The sequence below is a fragment of the Silurus meridionalis genome, chromosome 21, assembly GCF_014805685.1.
Source record: "Silurus meridionalis isolate SWU-2019-XX chromosome 21, ASM1480568v1, whole genome shotgun sequence".
NCBI lineage: Eukaryota > Metazoa > Chordata > Actinopteri > Siluriformes > Siluridae > Silurus > Silurus meridionalis.
In genome coordinates, this window is record NC_060904.1 from 18,461,306 (window position 1) to 18,480,810 (window position 19,505).

Sequence of the window (19,505 nt, forward strand, 5' to 3'; positions counted from 1 at the left end):
AAACGGTCCAAAATTCCCATGAACACACTCCTAAAGCTTGTGGAAAACCTTCCCAGGAGAGCTGAAGCTGTTATAGCTGCTCATGGCCAACATCATATTAAACCGTATGGATTAAAATCGGATGTTGCTCAAGTTCATTTGTATGTAAATGCAGACGACCGAATACTTTCGGCAGTACAGTGTGAACAGACACACACACCTGGATCTAATGTTATTTAGCTTCCGTTGTAGTTCTCCCTCCGGAACACAAGACGGCGCTGTTATATCAGCCCCAACCCCCCTCTTCCCTTCTACACCGGAAACCTGCTCGCGGTGCATCACGGGAAAGGATCTTCTCCGACTCTCCATGTGGGCTCGTGCGTGCGTGAGCTTGTGGTGATCAGTTCCCGGTGTGTGTCTGTGAGGAAAAACATCTTCTAGACTTTATTACTGATTAAACATGAGACCAGGTGAGTTCGAGTTCTGGCTCGGTGTAGATTCTTTCAGAACCGGTGTGTAGTTTTAGCGGAAGATGTGAATAAAATAAAGATACGGACGCTGGAGCTCGTTAGCGGTTTATGCTAAAAGCTCTGAGGGGAAACGTGCGCGTGAGAGTTTTTACACATTTCTGTGTGTTTTGTGTTAAAATGAGAAATAAGTGTGTGTGTGTGTGTGTGTGTGTGTGTGTGTGTGTGTGTGAGAGAGAGATCTAAACCGAGTATTAGTGTGATCAAAAGTGTTCGATATTTAAATGTGGTGTCAAATAGAAGAAAAGGGGTTTAATAGTTAATCCGGATCAATTAATTCGATTTATTGGGCTTAATACGGTTCTGTGTGTGAACGCGGTGCGTCTATGAAATGAAACACGTTGTTGCTGAACACATGGTCGTGTGTGTGTGTGTGTGTGTGTGTGTGTGTGATCCTGATCCACACTTTCGCCACATCACGCTCAGGTTTTTGTTTATTATTTAAAAAAAAAAAACGCTTTGAAGTTTTTTATTTCTTGAATATTAACTAAAAGAAGCACGTTGAATTGTACAGCTGATGTTTTTAATCTCCTACAGTGAACATCTGTGCGTTTAATAGGAAAAATACCTTAATATTAATGTGCTATAATGAAATTTAATAGAATACGTTCATTATTTATGCAAATGAGTTTTATCTGATCAGACATGCTCATTTACATATGGTACACTCATAAAAACTTCAGTGCTTAAAGTAATTTCTCCAATAGAAGAATAAAATTTGCGAGACGACAAAATAATCTTTTAACTCTACAAAACACAATAAACCACATCATCTGATAAATAAAATGTAGAAATAAGAAGAAAATACATTTGTTTCTCTATAAAAAGACAGCAGTTAAAACAAACCGCACCGTCATTAAGTCGCCTCTAGAGGCCGCTCTTGTAATAACAGTACAGGAAATCTGTGGATTTTTATTGTGTGCCGTGGTGAGACGCACGTCTTTGTGATGATCTTCAGTGTGTTATATGATATAATGTTCATGAACTCTGTTGTCCCCCCTCCAGGTTTTAGTCCTCGCGGTGGTGGAGGTCGGGGTGGTTTTGGAGGACGTGGTGGTTTTGGAGGACGTGGTGGTGGAGACCGAGGAGGACGTGGTGGATTTAGAGGAGGACGAGGTGGTGGAGGTAAAGAGGAACCCATACTACAGTAGCTGCGTCTGTAAGTGGATCAGGCTGATGAGTTACTTTATGATTACAGGTGGAGGTTTCAGGTCTCCGAGTGGTGAAGGAGGATTCCGGGGCCGTGGAGGAGGCAGAGGAGCGCCGTGGGGCCGCGGGGGCAGAGGAGGAGGTGGAGCTGGAGGGCGAGGAGGGTTTAGAGGAGGAAAGAAAGTGACAGTGGAGCCACACAGACATGAAGGTAAGAGTGTTTATTAATTAATTGTGTGTGTGTATGAGGGGGTGAACAGAAGAATAACAGTCATTATGACTCAGGTGTGTTCATCTGCCGTGGGAAGGAAGACGCCCTGGTGACGAGGAACATGGTGGTGGGAGAGTCCGTGTACGGGGAGAAGAGGATCAGCGTTGAGGTCAGTCGTCATGGCGATCGTTTATATAGTCTTTGTTTGATTATAACTCATTCTGGGGACTCAGAAACCGAATATGCTGGCGCTCTTTTATAATAGTAAAACTTAAGTCCGCCCACTTGGTGGCATTGATGATGCTCTCATGTTGATTATTTATAAATTTCTCATGTCCCCTGTTTTTGTCCTCCAGGACGGAGAGACGAAGATTGAGTACAGGGCGTGGAACCCGTTCCGCTCCAAGCTGGCAGCAGCGATTCTGGGAGGAATCGATCAGATCCACATCAAACCCGGCACCAAAGTCATGTACCTGGGAGCGGCGTCTGGAACCACAGTGTCTCACGTCTCAGACATCGTCGGCCCCGTAAGACTCTTTACTTCCTGTTCAATCCACATTCACGTGTGTAAAATAAACGAGTGGATGTAGTTGAGTTAAATTAGAGATTCACTCAGTAAAAGTGTCCCTTTAAACTTTCACTTCAGTAAAAGTACAACAGTTTTTGAAGAAACCTGGAGTTTCATCATCACTTATTCCTCTCTTAATGTTCTGCTTGATGCTGAACTGTATGTTGGTGATCAGTAGATGCACCAATCAGAACATGTTTAAGTTAAACAAGTTTTGACTTTAAAATGTAGTGAAGTTTCAGTAAAAATCTCTCCACGTGGAAACACGTCAGTACAATAGATACGTGAAAAAGCGACTTAACTACAGAAACATGTCACATTTACTTCCTTCCTGTTCACCACTGGTAGAGCCGTGATCTCACTCCTTTATAAACCCTGTGTGCAGGAGGGTTTGGTGTATGCAGTGGAGTTTTCTCATCGCTCAGGACGAGATTTACTGAACGTAGCTAAGAAGAGAACCAACATTATTCCTATTATTGAAGACGCCAGACATCCGCACAAATACCGCATGCTGGTTGGTGAGTAACAGTTCCTCAGACTTCTGAACTCCACAGTACACGTGTTTACTACACGCTGATTTCTCTCATTATATTACAGAATATAAAATCTTCTGTACTGCACTTCCTGATGTGTGTGTGTGTGTGTGTGTGTGTTTCTCCTGCAGGGATGGTGGACGTGATTTTCGCAGACGTCGCTCAGCCTGATCAGACGCGTATCGTCGCTCTCAACGCTCACAACTTCCTCAAGAACGGCGGCCATTTTGTCATTTCCATCAAGGTAAAGCCTTCACACGTGACCCCCAATGTCAAATCGGGTTTAATAAACGTGTATTCATTGTGAGCGTTTACGTTTTCCCATCAGGCGAACTGCATCGACTCCACGGCGTCTCCCGAGGCCGTGTTCGCCTCTGAGGTGAAGAAGATGGGCTCGGAGAACATGAAACCTCAGGAGCAGCTCACGCTGGAGCCGTACGAGAGAGACCACGCCGTCATCGTAGGGATGTACAGGTCAGTGTTCCCCACCGTTCACACCCCTGCTCACGTGTTAGAGCAGCTATGAGCTCCTGCTTCTTGTATTTAGTGCAGAAAATAAGATCATAAAGCTTTTCTCTTCCTCCTTCTCCTGATCATCAAAAAGCTGCTTCTGCTGAAGATAAACGAATAATGTGTTAAATTTGAGTTCTTTATCTCCTGGGTTTCATCTACTGATCCTGGTGTGTGTGTGTGTGTGTGTGTGTGTGTGTGTTTCTGTCTTCAGGCCGCCTCCTAAACAGAAGAAATAGACGCAGCTGTGTAAATTTGCGTTTGGACGTCTTTCTGTTCCCTTTAATCCTCCAGAGTGACCCGAACACACCGGCTTTAATCCTCATCTGCTTTCTCCACTCACACGTGCGCACGTGTGTGTGTGTGTCAGTGTCATGGCTGGTGGTGAAGAACTTCCACAGTACACCAGTTTTGATATCCAGTGCTGTTTCAGTAACACAGAAGTTCTTATGTATTATAGTATATTAGACCAGGAACCTTTTCTTTATTCTTTTGCTTTTCAGAACCTTTTTTTTTTTTTAGATCAGAAATAATGTTTTGGGGTGAAACGAAAAACAAAAAAGCGAAAATGTAGATTTCTGTTGGTCATGTGACTGTACAGACTAATGTTTTTTGTTTTTGTTTATTTTTTAATTAAATAATCTCAAATCTTCAGTTCTGTGTTTTATTTCCACTGTATTTTAATAAAACACCAGGTTTTATCTGTAACATGATTCTAATGATTTGTGTTTTAATGATGGTGTGACTTTGTGTTTAATAAGATTGGACTTGTGTATCTCTGTACTGATGTATAATAATATATATAGAGTCCAATCATTTTGGGGTTTAATCATGTGTATTAAAATGCACCGTGTGCAAAAGTATGTGCCCCCTGACCATCTCACACGTTTTTGTTGGACGTCTTAATTCAGATTTATTCTCCACGGTTTTAATGAGCTCCATGAAGCCAGATCAATCGTGATCATTCAGGTAGAGGAGCAGTAGTGGGATCTGGGGTTCACACAGTGTTGAGGAGGTCGGGGTTTTGTTTAGGACATTTAAGTTCTTCACGTCAAAACCAGGTCTTCGTGGAGATCAGGTTTGTGTACAGGAGCATCATCTTGCACAGGAAATATTACACTGATCAGGCTGATTGTGTTGGATCCCCTTTTGCTGCTAAAACAGTCGTGACCCTTCGATCAACAGCATGAACTTCTTCAGCCGTTTGGGTTAGAAAGAGGATTTGCATGAGTTCGAGCATCAATGATCCACGACCCTGTCTCCGGTTCACCACTGTTCGTTCCTTGGAGCACTTTTGATAGATTCTGACCACTGCAGACCGGGAACATCTTACAGGAGCTGCAGTTTTGGAGATGCTCTGACCCAGACGTCTAGACGTCGCAATTTGTCAAACTCGATCGAATCCTTACGCCCGTTTTTCCTGCTTCTATCATCAACTTTAAAGACAAAATGTTCACCTGCTGCCTGATAAATAAATCCACACACTAATAGGTGCCATGAAGATCATCAGTGTTCTTCACTTCACTGGTTATTATGATGTGATGTGATGACTGATCAGTGTATTTATAGTGCTGCAGTGTAAAGACATGTTCTAAACACGTGTTTGAGTTTCTCAGTAGCTCAGTAATGACTGTAGAAAGATCATCACTTATAATCACACACTCCAGTGCTCATGTTAGTTCTCACTCTCCAGTGTTCTGTAGTGTTTAAAGACTATAATCACACTCTTGATGTCACCCAGATGAGGATGAGGTTCTGCTTTTGAGTCTGGTTCCTCTCAAGGTTTCTTCATCAGAACATCTAAGGGAGTTTTTCCTTTACCACAGTCTCCATGGTGCTCATCAGAAATAAACACACATCATTCACCTTCACTGTTAAATTCTGTAAAGCTGCTTTAAGATGATGTGTGTTGTGAAAAGCGCAATAGAAATAAACCTGACTTGACTGTGTGGATTAGAGAACTATATATGGGTGTGAGGGTCAGGGGTGTACATACTTTTGAGTATCGTGTGTAAAAACAAGGTGTGTGTGTGTGTGTGTGTGTGTGTGTGTGTGTGTGTGTGTGTGTGTGTGTGTGTGACAAAAAAGTAGAATTTACAACAGAACAACATAAATCGGGGAAAACCCGAATAGGAACCCATGTTATAGCGCTTGTTGCACCCGGGACTCAATACAAAGACGCACTCAATGGAGGCTCCTGTGCCGAACGTGGAAACTGCCAGAAGATCCAAAAAGGATAAAAAACTGCTAAAGAGAACAATTAAAGCTTCTCACACGCTACTTAAGCATGGAGGCATCACTACCGCGTCACAGCCCACTCAGGTACACGTTGTGTGTGTGTTATAAAGCGTAATAACGCGCCGTAACGCGGGGCTGAGACAGTCAGTACGTGTGATACCACACTTCCGGTTGAAATCTGATTGGATGACCGAACTGCTCAGTAACAACCCGAGAGAAAAAAATATGGAAATAAACCAAAGCAGTAATTTAACCAAACAGTAAATTAAATTTGGTAATATTTTAAACGTAAAATAAATTTTAATTATTAATAAGTGATTGTGGATTCTGGTATAATTTTAGACCAGGAGAACCTAATAAAGGGTCCTGAGGGTGCAGGATGTGCAGTTATGCATGATATGGCAACACACAGTCTACCACGTGTGTGCAAAAAGTTTTCTCTTGAATTTTTGCCCTGAAACCATGCGGTTTTCTTGTGTGTGTGTGTGTGTGTGTGTGTGTGTGTGTGTGTGTGTTTAGAGTGTATGTGTATTTAATGGAGGTTTAGGGAATGGTGTGAGCAGGGAGCTGCTGATGGCAGTGCTGACTGAAGGTGGCGCTGTGGAGTCTCTCCTCATGCCCCCTAATAAACCCTACAGCTTTGCCACCTTCAGGTCTGTACAGGAGAGTCAGAGCGCGTACACACAGTGTAACGGCCGCGAGCTGCTGTGTGGCAGAAACCACGTCACTCTGTACTGCAGCTACGTCCTGCCGGGTCAGTAATACACATTCACACACACACACACACACACACACACACACACACAAACACTCATAAAATAGTGTGTATTTTTATTGTTTTATTTTCTCTGTCTCCTATTCCTCACTTCTCTCAGTGGATAGAGGAGTGTGTGAGTGTGTGTCTCTCCCCCCTGGTCTCAGTGTGTTGGAGGACTTTGTGTCTGCAGAAGAAGCGTGTCAGCTGCTGAAGGCTGTGGACTGGACGTCGCACACTGATGATGTCACAGGTAGACTAATTTTGAACGAAGGAACCATGTAATTAGTGGTGCTGTTGTGTGTATGTGATTGAATTCTGTGTGTGTGTGTGTGTGTGTGTGTGTGTGTGTGTGTGTGTGTGTTTCAGCACAGCGAGAACTGAAGCATCGCAGAGTGAAGCATTATGGGTACGAATTTCGCTACGACAACAACAACGTGGACAAACACAAACCGCTTTCTGAAGGTCAAAGACTGAGAACAACCACTGATATCCTCAACCAGCACTGTTTATCACTGCACCTTCGGTGATGTGTGCGTGTGTGTGTGTGTGTGTGTGTGTGTTTACAGGCCTGCCGTTGGTGTGTTATGCTGTGCTGCAGAAGTGTTTGAGTGACGGTCATATCAGTGTGCTTCCTGATCAGCTCACTGTCAACCAGTATGAAAGTGGACAAGGTGATGTCTCTCTCACACACACACACACACACTGCTGTGAATGTTTGTGTGTGTGTGTGTGTGTGTTTATTCTGATAGTGTGTGTTTGGTTGTTGCAGGAATTCCTCCGCATGTGGACACACACTCAGCGTTTGAGGACACAATCATGTCTCTCAGTTTGGGAGCAAAGGTGTGTTACACATTACACACATTACCTGCTTATTACAGTGTTATTACAGCGTTATTATCTGCTTATTACAGTGTTATTACAGCGTTATTATCTGCTTATTACAGTGTTATTACAGCGTTATTACCTGCTTATTACAGTGTTATTACAGGGCTATTATAAGCTTGTTTGTGTTATTAATGCTTATTAGATGCTTATCACGGTGTTATAACACCCTTTTGATGTATTTCTGTTGCATGTAGAATCCTATTAGACCCAGTTGTCTGTGCTCTATAAGTGGGCGGGGCTTATTCTCTTTCCCTGACACACCACACAGTGACTTTAGACCAATAGTAGGCGTCTATAAACTCGGGTATGTGGAAAAGGGCAGACAGATTCCCCCGCAGTGTACAACAGCAGATCAGATTCTCAGAGGAAGCACGTGGTAAACCCCCCCGGAGCTACTAGCTGGTTAGGGGCAGAACTGGACCAGACCAAAACAGTGGAGAAAAGAAAAGTTATTAGAGTAATATATGTAAGCTGCATTATAGGAAGTTCTGATAAGGTCTTTCTTCCTCTCTTTCTCCCCCTTTCTCTCTCTCTCTCTCTCTCTCTCTCTCCCTCTCCCTCTCTCCCTCTGTAGACTGTAATGGATTTCCGTCACCCTGATGGTCGCTTGGTGTCGGTGGTTTTACCAGCGCGGAGTCTCTTAGTGATGAAGGGAGAAAGTCGTTACCTCTGGACTCATGGGTAAATATAATAAACTGTCACACACACACACACACACACACATGTACGAGGTGGTATCAAAATGTTTTGAGAATAGTTTTGTAACACGTTAGCAGATGGCAGCATGAGGCTGCACGCACAGTCACAGGGAGCACCGACCTTCATAAGTCAGTGTGGGGGGAAAAAACGTCTTCCTGTGTACATCTGGAGCTGTGCAACTGGTGCTATTCGGACCACGTGTGTTACCACGTCTGTGAGTTCATAATGGACAGCAAGTTAGAGCAGTCTGTCACCGATCTCCTCCTCACACGTGAGTTTCTCTCACAACAATCAACGCAATCTCACATCCACACCCACACTGCTCACCAGATTTAACTCCTGAGGACTTCCAGAAGATGAAGATGAGTTCAAAGGTCGGTGTTTTGACACTGTTGTGGAGCTCCGGCGTGAATCACAGAAGATGCTCAAAAAGAAGACTTCCAGGACACGTTCCAGAAGAACACTGGGAGCACTGTGTTACTGTACAAGAGAACTATTTTGAAGGTGATCGTGTGGAAACATATAAATAAAGTACTTTCTCATAAACAGAACGAATTTCCAAACTTGATTCTCTGATACCACCTCATAAACATCACGCCTCGACCTTCTCAACCCCACTGAACTGTGGGTAGAAATTTTCAATCAGTCTTTTTCTTTGTTACTTTGGTAGTAAAAATGTCACTTTGATTTAATTTTACAGTGTGTGTGTGTGGGTGTGTGTGTGTGTGTGTGTGTGTGTCAGTATAACACCCAGGAAGTTTGATCTGGTATCTGCATCAACATCTGAGAGGTCAGGGGTTGTAAACTTTGACCCCAGTGATCTGACTTTAAACCAGCGTGACACTAGGACTTCGTTTACCTTCCGCAAAATCCGACACACACCCTGTGACTGTGGTGAGACACACACACACACACACACACACACACACACACTGCTGTAAGAGTAGTGCATGTATGACTGTGTGTGTGTGTTACAGTGTACACATCAGTGTGTGACAGTCAGCGCCCCCCCTCCCCCCCTCAACTCCCAGTTGCGTGTAGTGAAGCGTGCCAGTTGGAGGAGCGCTACGTTCACCGTGTGTATGAGGAAATCTCCTCCCACTTCAGCAGCACTCGCCACGCCCCCTGGCCTAGGGTCCGCCACTTCCTGCTCTCGTTGCCGAGCGACGCCATAATGGCCGACATTGGCTGTGGCAACGGCAAATACCTGGGAATCAACCACCAGGTTTTCTCGGTGTGAAAACACACACACACACACACACACACACACACACACAGAGGTGTATATTTTGTAAACATCAGTAACAGTAATGTAAAGTGCCACATGAAGAAGGTTGTTGTTGTTGTTGTTTGTTGCTGTTAGCTGGGATGCGACCGCAGCGTGAACTTGGTGTCGATCTGCAGGGAGCGAGGTTTCCACGCGGTGGTGTGTGACGCTCTGTCCGTTCCCCTGCGCAGCTCCGCCTTCGACGCCGTCATCTCCATCGCCGTGATCCATCACTTCTCCACACAGGCCAGTGAACGCGACATTTAATAACATCCCATAATAACCCTGAGAGAAACTCCTCCACTTACAAATTAGAAATACTCCAATAATGAATGGGTATCAATAAATGTGTGTGTGTGTGTGTGTGTGTGTGTGTGTGTGCACAGGAGAGGAGATTGGCAGCTGTCACAGAGTTGGTTCGTCTGCTGAAGGTCGGAGGTCGTGCCCTGATCTACGTGTGGGCAATGGAGCAGGAATACAAAAACCAAAAATCCAAATATCTCAAAACTTGCAAGAACCAAGAGAACACAGAGACCCGGGGTAATGAGGAGAATGTGGAGAACCTAGAAATCCAGGAGAATGTGAAGAACCAGGAGAACGTGGAACTAAAAACTTCATATACATCTAACACTCAACACAGAAATGACCTGGATAAGGCCAACGTTGAGTCGAGTGTGAGACAGGTGCATGCTGGGAAAGCGGACTGTAACCCAGAGGACAACGAGGAGGATTGTGGGAAGGAGACCCCAACTAGGCTGTGTGTTCACACCAACCGTACAGCATTCGAGTCCCAGGATCTTCTCGTTCCTTGGCATCTGAAAGGTGAAGTAAAGGCGGGTTCTGGTCCCGTGTTCCACCGTTTTTATCATGTGTTCCAGCGTGGAGAGTTGGAGGATCTGTGTGAGCGCATCAGTGGAGTGGAAGTGCAGAAGAGCTACTACGACCAGGGCAACTGGTGTGTCATCCTGCAGAAAACACAACCAATAACTCCTCCCACAAATCCCCCCCTCCCACCAATAGCTCCTCCCACAAATATCTCCCCCCACAAATAATCACCTCTCACTGATAACTCCTCCCACAAGTAACTCCTCCCACAAATAATCACCTCTCACTGATAACTCCTCCCACAAGTAACTCCTCCCACAAATAATCACCTCTCACTTATAACTCCCACCACAAACAATCACGTCTCACTGATAACTCCTCCCACAAATAACTCCTCCCACAAATAATCACCTCTCACTTATAACTCCTCCCACAAATAACTCCTCCAACAAATAATCGCCTATCATTGATAACCCCTCCCACAAACAAACCTTCCCACCAATACATCCTCCCATAAATAACTCCTCCCACAAACATCACCTCCCACAAATAACTCCTCCCACTAATACACCCTCCCACAAGTGACTGTTATTCCTATAATCCTTAAACGTGTATAAGGAATAAAACTGTCAATAAATTAGAAATCAGATTAAGAGTAATAAACTCTCTCCTGCTCACAGTCTGTGCTGCTTTTACATCATACAGCCACTCGGTGGCGCTGTGCAGAGATTCCGATTTTCAATAAAGCACAATGAATTCACTAAGTGCCATAATTACTGACTCTTTCTTTCTTTTTTTACTTTGAATGTCACGGGAGTGAAAAGTGTGTTTGAGTGCTTTTAATTTAAAGGTTTTAAAATATATTTTTAGGTTTTAAGAATATTTTAAACTGAGAAATGTGACGAGATTTAAGATACATTTCTCTAAATAACTCAACTTTAATTTATTATTTGGTTTTGTAATGTACATATTTAAGTGTATATTATAACTGAAGTCCCTTCCAGGGATTAGGATTAAATTTCATGTTCTGTGAATATATTAATAATAATTAAGTAGTTTAGCAAATGTATAAATTGTTACATGTAATAATTCAATTATATGAATAAATGCTTTTTAAAGAGTTAAACATTTTTACTTTTCAGGTTTTTTTATTTTAAGTAATCATATATTCATATTTAGATTTCAAAAACACAAAAAGACAAATAAATATGGTTTTAAATAAGGTCCAATAACTGTGTATTTTTCTCCCTCACACTGCCATTTGGGTCTCTGTGACTTCCTTCTGCTGAAAAGTGGGAAAATTAAACGTGTCTTTATTATATAGTGCACGAGACCCCTACACGTAGTGTACACCATGTAGGTGATCTATATAAACTTTTATATAAATAAATAATAGACTTCACATTCCAAATCTGCTTTTAACATTATAAACCCATTTATTATCCACACAAACTTCCTGTTTATCTGTCAAAAGTCTCCAATCATTTAAATTAATCACAAGTTAAATTAATCACAAGTTAAATTAATCACAAGTTAAATTAATCACAAGAACTCAGTTATGAACACAAACTGATTTAAACAGTTGCATGTGTGAATAAATGAACATTTGGTTTGTGATACATTTTTTAAATCTAAATAAATTCCTCAGAATTGTGTGCTATTGGTTAAATCTTTTTGACATAAAGTTTAGGTTTAGTAAGCTAATTAGTAGCCAATTATCTATTTTCTGAATTATGATAAATTGAATAATAAATTAATAAACAGAACAAGCTGAACATTCTGGTGACTTTGGGGGGAAATTGGGACATTTTGGTAAATTTAACTTGAGCTTTTACATTAGAAAATAATAATAAAAATAATAATGTAAATGATAATAATAATAATAATAATGTAAACAATAATTCATATAATAATATAACTATTAATGTGAACACATCAGGGTGGGCGTGGTCAAGAGCAGAGATGTGACTGTGTGTGTTGTGTTTATATCATTTCCCATATTGATGATGTTTTTATTGTGTTTCTGCTGAAATGAAAAATAAAATATGATTTTTACTAAATCTGTTTTTAATTTACTAAAATGTTAATGAAATGTGGTAAATTATTTAGATTTTGTAAATTACAGTCACACCTGAGAGCACTATTATGTATTAAATTAATATATAGAATTATTTATAAAGTTGTAAGTAAAATTATGTATAAAATGTTGTATAAAGGTACTTGTACTTTTTTTTATTATGTATAAAAGTATATCTAAAGGTATGTGTAAAATTAGGTATATGTTATATAATAATGCATAAATGCATAAATAATGTTTTAAATGATGTATAAAATAATGTATATATGAGTAAAGCTTTGGAAATGAAAGTTTTCTGAATTTAAAGTAATGTTTGACTTTAAAAGTTAAATGTTTGAGGTATCAGATGCTCTTCAGATGTTTTGAAATGTTATAGAATAAAAATGATATTTATACTGTATATATATTCAACATATCGAGGAAGTGAATGAATAAAGGAAGGAAGGAAGACGTGTTAAAGTCTACTAAAATAAGTAGAACAGTAATGTAGATCAGTAAGTAGATGCAAAACACACACACACACACACACACACACACACACACACACACACACACACACACACACACACATCTGTATTACCAAAATGGGGTCTAACAAATGTAAACTATTTAATTACATTTATACATTTATTTAATTTTATTAATTTAATTTGTGCTGATTTATTTATTACTTAATGTAATCAATATCATAGGAGTGTATTGCATTAATTAGATTTATTCTATTTTATTTTTATTAAATATTATTTTATATATTATTTAACCAAGCAAGCATTTTATTTTAAATTGTTTAAAAATGTAACCTGTTCAGAGGATAATAATAATAATAACAATAATAATAATAATAATAATAATAATAATAATAATAAACTGCATTAATAAAAATTGAGTTTTATGTTTTGCATTTTTCCCCTTAATCGAACTGTGATTAAAAACCGAGGCACGTAGCGAAAAGTGAATTTAGTGCACCGTTACACCCCTAATATATTTCTATATAAAATAAAAAAGCTGTTTACAGACTTGCTAGATGATAAATGATATTAACTGTAATTTATAATGAGTATGTATTGATTCTTCTAAACCTTATCTAATGAATTCTTCCGGTGCAGTAGGATTTGTGTAGGATGTTCCACCTCCTGTGCTCTGATTGAGAAACAGAAGATCTTCAGAACTTTTCAGTATGATGATTTAACCATTACATTAGAGGAGACGGAGTGTACAGGGAAACGGATATTTCCTTCCAGTAAAAGAAAGAAAGAAATACATAGTCCTTGTGTTCCACTGTGGTGTTGGGCTTCTGCTGAGGGGGTTCCACCCTGGAGTTTCTTCTAGATCAACTTTCTTTAATTCCATCTACACATTTATTCATTTGTAGTTTTTTTCCTGAACTTTATATAATAATACTATATAGATGATTTATATATAGACTCTGATGATAGAGTCTCCTCAGGTGAACATCTCTTAACATACGATCAGTTCAGAAACACGGTTTATTCTGATATTTAAGAAAACAATTCTACTTTTGCAATAGAAATACATTGTGAGTTATTCCCCCTACATTAGCCTGTAATTACATGTTAATAAGCATCAATCAGCCTGAAATTTCTATCCAACATTTTCTTCATCCCCAAGTGCAGTAATGTGTAGTATTTCTATATAAACGACAGCAGATTACACTCAGAGCGAGAAGATCATCCTGCTGGTCTTCTCAGACAGCAGGGTTCTGATGTTTACTGGACTTTACATTCTTTCTATACATCTGTTTTATAACCTCCTGCGTTATAACGTGTATAATCTACATCATATTACACACAACGTTAAACTCTGTGCAGAAATCTTTCACAGAGGGTTCCTCAAAGAACCCAATTAGGAGAATAAAATCCATATAAAAATGTTTAAAAAGGTAAATAAATAAAACGAATTGTGTTTCTGGGAATTCCTCGTGATCACAAAACAGTGAGTGAACTTTGAGATCATATATAAACGGATTAAAGTTGTGTAAAGACCCGGGTTATGTGCAGGTATTTGGGGAGATATCCCGTGTTTCTGGGTGAGAGTGAAGAGGCTCTGAGGCGGACACTTTTGGTTCGTTTCCCCCCTCAGGTCTGTTCGGGCGCCATTTTGTGGAAAATCAAACCGATGAGTGCGCGGTGCGGGTTCACGCGGACGAGCCTGAGCCTGGGAACGCGCGCGCGCGAAGGGCGGTCGGGCGAGCGGGCACGCGCTCTTGGTAGCAGGGCGCGCGCTCGCGGTTGTCGGTGGCGCGGAGAGTCAGGCAGTCGCGCGGAGTGATCGAGATTAACGGGCAGCGGAGCGGGGGGGGGGCTTTTCCCTTTACAGCAAATTCAACATCGCTAATTGTGAGCTAAGCGGTGCGGCACCGGAGCGATCCCCTCTCCCTCTCCCTCTCTCTCTGTCTCTCTCTTTCCTATTCTTTTATACGTTTTTCATTTGGGTTTTTTAATTAAAAAATATATATATATATCTTTACCAGTTACCTCCTTCGCTTACCGCCCCCTCCTCTTCATCTACCCCCCTCAGGCTGCACCACAACAGGCAACAATCAGACCAATGGCAAACCGATGGCAGGCGATGCAAACTAGCTTAGCCGGAGAAAGCTAACCAGCGGAGGAAGAGCCTCAAGATTAGTGTCTGTGGAGGAGAAACGGAGACCACTACCACAGGAAAAACGACGGAAATCCAGGACACCGGCTTTAGATTTACATTTTTGCGGGGATAAAAGAAAAGAGACAGCGGCTAGCAGAGAAGCCCGGGGACTATCTGTCTTATAGAGTCGGACTCGAGAAATTTTTACCTCAGCGACCGCAGCCGGGACTCGCCTCAGCCTGAGCCTGGGATCTGCTCCGAGGATTTCATTTCACACAGAAAATACAGCTCGGTGGTTTTTATTTTTATTCTGAGGGGTTTAAATCATTATTTCTAAAACACGAAAATTGATCACCGGTCGCACCCGTGAGAGGGGTGTCGGTGTTCGGGGGGAGGGGGGGGTCCCGATTTTTTCGGCCGGTTTTTCCGCGGGTTTTTTCTGTGGAGCTTTAGGACGGAGGCGAGCAGATCTCACGCCGCTGCTAATGGCTGCTGCTGCTGCCGCCGCCGCCGCTTCGGGAACCTGGGAACGAACCGCCGCCGCCTGAGGTATGGATCCGAACACACACATGTATATGCACGTGTGTATGTATGTATATATGTGTATGTGTAGGTGGGTTTAGATCGCGCTCTGGTCTGCAGCAGCAGCAGCCTCACCTCACGTCACAGCGTGAAATGTGCGTGTTATATTCACGTGTGTACATGCTTTCACCTCTTCTGTCACACACCCTGCTCATTTCAGCGTCTCAGCTCCTCTAACACACCCATTTCCCCAGTCTAAATGTGCACTGCAGCACCAGCACTGCTGTCCTTCTCCATGCATGTGCTGCTGCTGCTGCTGCTGCTGCTGATGATGATGATGCTGATGGTGGTGATGATGATGATGATGCTGAAGTACAGGCCGGTCAATGAGGAGCGTCTTTCTTTTATATGGCCGACAGTCACATATGGATCGAAACAGTGTTAAATGTGAGCGTAGGAGGCTGAGATGTGGGTCAGGATGCAGCGGAGATGCAGTGCAGCTGCAGGTATTCAGGTGTCTCCAGCCTTCATCTGGACACAGGGATGGTTGCAAGCGTGGCGTTTTCGCCGTCCGATCCCATTTCACATCACATCTGACATCTCAGTGTGATGCGATAAATAAAAATCTATCCCACATCTTAGTGCTTGTGTGTGTGTGTGTGTGTGTAAGTGGCGTACGTACCGCATGCACAAAACCCTATCATCATGATGATGCCCTCTGTCTATTAACATTAATAACCTTTCATTATGAACCTTCGTAACACGCCACATTTTTATTCTATACATAATTTTTTAGGGTTTAAACCCCCCTCCCATCACACACACACACACACACACACACACACACACACACACACACACACACACATGTTCATGTAAAGCTGCAGTGTTGCATGTCATCCGTCACATTGCATCGGCTTGTTGCATTTTTCAGCATTTTCATGATACATATTATTCCTGCAATCTGACACTCTCACACGCACACACACGCATACACACACACGATAAAACAGTCGATCCACTGTCATGAGACGGTATTAAGAGTGTAATTTAGTATACCGTGGGTGTGTGTGTGTGTGTGTGTGTGTGTGTGTGTGTGTGTGATGTGCCTACACCCCTCTGCAAGGCTCTGCTTAACTACAACGCCGGTTCAAAATGGATTCAGTCTTCGTTCTAGTGCACTAGATAGGGCGTACAAGGCGTTCGCTCCCATCCCAAACGCTTCCCTTCGTCCCTATTTAGTGTCCCTAACGGAACACCGGCCATTTTAAGGCTCTGTCCCAAATGCTAGAAAACACACACACACACACACACACACACACACACACACACACACACACACATATATATGTACACGCACAAGATGCACAGAATTCTGTTCTCCTCATGTTCATGCGACGTGATTTTGGGAGGCTGCGTTACCCATAATGCATTGCGTGTATGGACTACTGTGTGAGGAACGTAACATTGTGTTGGAGGTCAGGTTCGTCTCCGTGTCCTCTGTACATATTGAGCTGTAGGGCGTGCTTGCTAATTTGCAGGCTAGCTAGCAGGCCCTTGGGTTAACGATAATGCGATATTTCTGTCGTGCATGGCATGGCGTAGGTGCTGATGTCACACACGGACGTTCGTGGGCGTGGCCTGGTACACCAATTTAAAGTTCTGATCAAACATGGTAAAATGGGAGTGGTGGGCTGTGGAGGTATTGTCTGATTATCCAATCATGAAAGAGCTAGCTATAAAGGAACTTTCTCTGCTGACTGACGTTGTGGTGTAATAACTGTGTTATAACACGTTCGTAAGAGAGAGAGGTCGGATGGAGACAGGGACAACGCAGCGCTCTGAATAACTCAGAGACGGGAAATTCGGAAACACATTCCTTCTGCAATCTAGAGCAGAATGCAAAACCCCGCCATGATCATGTGTCTTCTATCTGTTCAGACTGATCTTCAAGATCTCGGGAATTAGCCAGAAACTAGATCGCTAAAGTTAATGATAACATGACCAGCGTTAACTGTTGGTCACTGTTTAACATCTCATCTCCTTTTATATTTTCCCAGTCGGAATGATAAAGGTTCCGGGGTTTATTGGATCGGTTCTAGTTAAAGGTTGCAGTCATAGAAGAAGTTGCACCCGAACTTCTGAACCAGAGGCAAATCCATTTCCTTTTGCTCTGTGGTTGTGTACTGATTTAAAACAATCCGAGAAGCAGATCAGGTCATGTGAGGAACGTGTACGGCCCACAGCGTTTCCACCACGCATGTGTGAAGATTGGACAAACATCAGATCACATCACCAGTGAACACCAAGTTGACTCCATGGTTGAAGGAATAGCTGGTTTAAAATGATTCACGTCACGTTTTTTCCTTTCGCTCCAGATCTCCGGAGCGCACGACACGGCACGGCACGTTCGATTCACACCTGAAGTGGAGTCTTAATCACTTTCTCACCACAGGTCACGGAGATACACAGCTGAATGAACCATAAGTGACAAGAAACGCAAAGATGTTGAATTAGAATCTCTGGTGGTCATGACAACGACCTGCCGAACCGCCGCCACACACCTGCGTACAAGTCACAGCAATATATTTATACATATTAGGGGACATTTTATTATTTTATAAGATAAATAAATAGATAAATACCGAGCTGGAATGTGAGGGGATTAAACACAAATTAACAGCTGTGACGTTTTTATCTTTTAATAATTATCACATTCAATTTAAAGAACAGGATTTTGAATTTAGTGGTAAAACACTGGAGGGTTCAGATGATAAAGATTACCCATGATGCACTCTGTGAAGTTTGGAGTGTGTGATTTGGTTAGCATTAGTTAGCGGTGACTGCTAAAAGAATAAATGCTAACTGCTCCCTCAGCTGAACTGCTCGCTGTGTCCCAATCCTGCTGCACAGCGCACTCTGGAAAGTGTACAGTACATAATGATAGAGCACAAATTATTAGTTAGCTAGTCTGCTAATTGTGATTAGCGTGTACGGTCATGACTGTGTACTTCATCAAGAAAAAGCACACTGTCATGGAGGGAAGTGTGGGTGACTGTATTTTTGACGAAACTCTCAGGAATGTGTACAGCCTGTCTGGCCCTCTCCTGTCTGTCTGCCCGTCTGTCTCTTCACCTCTAACTGTCTGTCTCTCTATTCTGTTTGTCGTTCTCCGATCTTCCTGTCTATCTATCGCTCTGTTTGTATGTCTCTCCACCTCTCTCTGTCTCTCAACCTCTCTCTGTCTCTCTGCCTGTACGTCTTTCTCCTCTATGTCTGTCCATCTATCTGTCTTCTTCACTTTTCTGTCTGTCCCTCTCTTACTATTTATCTCCCACTTTTTGTTTGTCTGTTCCTCTTCTTCTCTCTTTCTCTGTCCTTTTTATAACTGTCTGCCTGTCTTACTCTCTCTCACTCTATCTCTCTTGCTCTCTCAAATTCTTTCTCTCCCACTCTTCTATCTCTCTCCCTGTTTTTCTCTATGACTGTATAGCTGTTTTGTTCACTCTTCCACTCTTTCTTTCCCTTTTTTTCCCCTCTATCTGTTTCATTCTGTTTGTGTGTCTCACTTTTACTTCCTCGCTATAGTTTTCTATGTGCATGCATGTGCGCGCGTGTGTGTGTGTGTGTGTGTGTGTGTGTGTGTGTGTGTGTGTGTGGTTGCTCTCCTTGGTGCTGGTTCTCACTTAGCTGTGCTCTGCTTCATACAGAGAGAGGGGAGAGAGAGAGAGAGAGAGAGGAAGAGAGAGAGAGGAAGAGAGAGAGAGAGAAAGGGAGGAAGAGAGAGAGAGAGGAAGAGAGAGAGAGGAGGAAGAGAGAGAAAGAGAGAGAGGAGGAAGAGAGAGAGAAAGAGAGAGGAAGGGGGGAAGAGAGAGAGAGAAAGAGAGAGAGAGAGAGTGAGGAAGAGAGAGAGAGAGAAAGAAAGAGAGTGAGAGAGGGAGGAAGAGAGAGACAGTGAGTGCATGGAATTATGGGTAATTTAAATTTGGTTTGTAACAGACACAGGGGAAAGAATTCTGGGAAAATTTATTTTACTTTATGTCATTAATTTACTGGACTTTAAATATAACATAAAAACATCAGATTTATTTATTAACATCTGTATTTTATGGACATGAGGTCATATTTACATGTAGGACTACACACTCAAATAT

The 19,505-nt window shown here is 42.2% G+C and overlaps 3 protein-coding genes across 5 annotated transcripts in view; all 3 read left to right on the forward strand.

Annotated features, from left to right (window-relative positions):
- The first annotated feature begins 294 nt into the window (after positions 1–294).
- fbl (fibrillarin) lies at positions 295–4,131 on the forward strand. The gene is made up of 9 exons (XM_046877555.1): positions 295–449; positions 1,512–1,631; positions 1,705–1,866; positions 1,941–2,035; positions 2,223–2,393; positions 2,820–2,952; positions 3,099–3,211; positions 3,296–3,441; positions 3,692–4,131. Exons 1-9 carry the CDS (start codon positions 440–442, stop codon positions 3,714–3,716), a joined length of 975 nt encoding a protein of 324 aa, XP_046733511.1. The 5' UTR covers positions 295–439; the 3' UTR covers positions 3,717–4,131.
- Positions 4,132–5,644: 1,513 nt separating this feature from the next.
- alkbh8 (alkB homolog 8, tRNA methyltransferase) lies at positions 5,645–10,908 on the forward strand. Its single transcript, XM_046877552.1, has 11 exons — positions 5,645–5,799; positions 6,235–6,469; positions 6,591–6,722; positions 6,839–6,934; positions 7,039–7,143; positions 7,242–7,312; positions 7,932–8,038; positions 8,799–8,950; positions 9,034–9,290; positions 9,420–9,569; positions 9,710–10,908. The coding sequence occupies exons 1-11, from the start codon at positions 5,665–5,667 to the stop codon at positions 10,373–10,375; spliced, it is 2,106 nt and encodes a 701-aa protein (XP_046733508.1). The 5' UTR covers positions 5,645–5,664; the 3' UTR covers positions 10,376–10,908.
- Positions 10,909–14,441: 3,533 nt separating this feature from the next.
- Positions 14,442–19,505, forward strand: part of dyrk1b (dual-specificity tyrosine-(Y)-phosphorylation regulated kinase 1B) — a 31,257-nt gene continuing 26,193 nt past the window's right edge. Inside the window, exons 1-2 of one of the 3 annotated variants that reach the window (XM_046833436.1) lie at positions 14,452–14,594; positions 14,764–15,378. The gene's annotated coding sequence lies outside the window, so the exon portion shown is untranslated. Of the gene's footprint in view, positions 15,379–19,505 lie in introns of all 3 variants that reach the window. The other 2 variants (XM_046833435.1, XM_046833434.1) reach the window with 2 other exon arrangements.

Coding starts and splice junctions, on each gene's coding strand:
- fbl (XM_046877555.1), top strand. Junction 1,632..1,704: donor AGGAGGACGAGGTGGTGGAG/GTAAAGAGGAAC, acceptor TTATGATTACAG/GTGGAGGTTTCAGGTCTCCG. Junction 2,953..3,098: donor CAAATACCGCATGCTGGTTG/GTGAGTAACAGT, acceptor TTTCTCCTGCAG/GGATGGTGGACGTGATTTTC.
- alkbh8 (XM_046877552.1), top strand. CDS start 5,665: ATGGAGGCTCCTGTGCCGAACGTGGAAACTGCCAGAAGATCCAAAAAG. Junction 7,313..7,931: donor CTCTCAGTTTGGGAGCAAAG/GTGTGTTACACA, acceptor CTCCCTCTGTAG/ACTGTAATGGATTTCCGTCA. Junction 9,291..9,419: donor TCAACCACCAGGTTTTCTCG/GTGTGAAAACAC, acceptor TGTTGCTGTTAG/CTGGGATGCGACCGCAGCGT.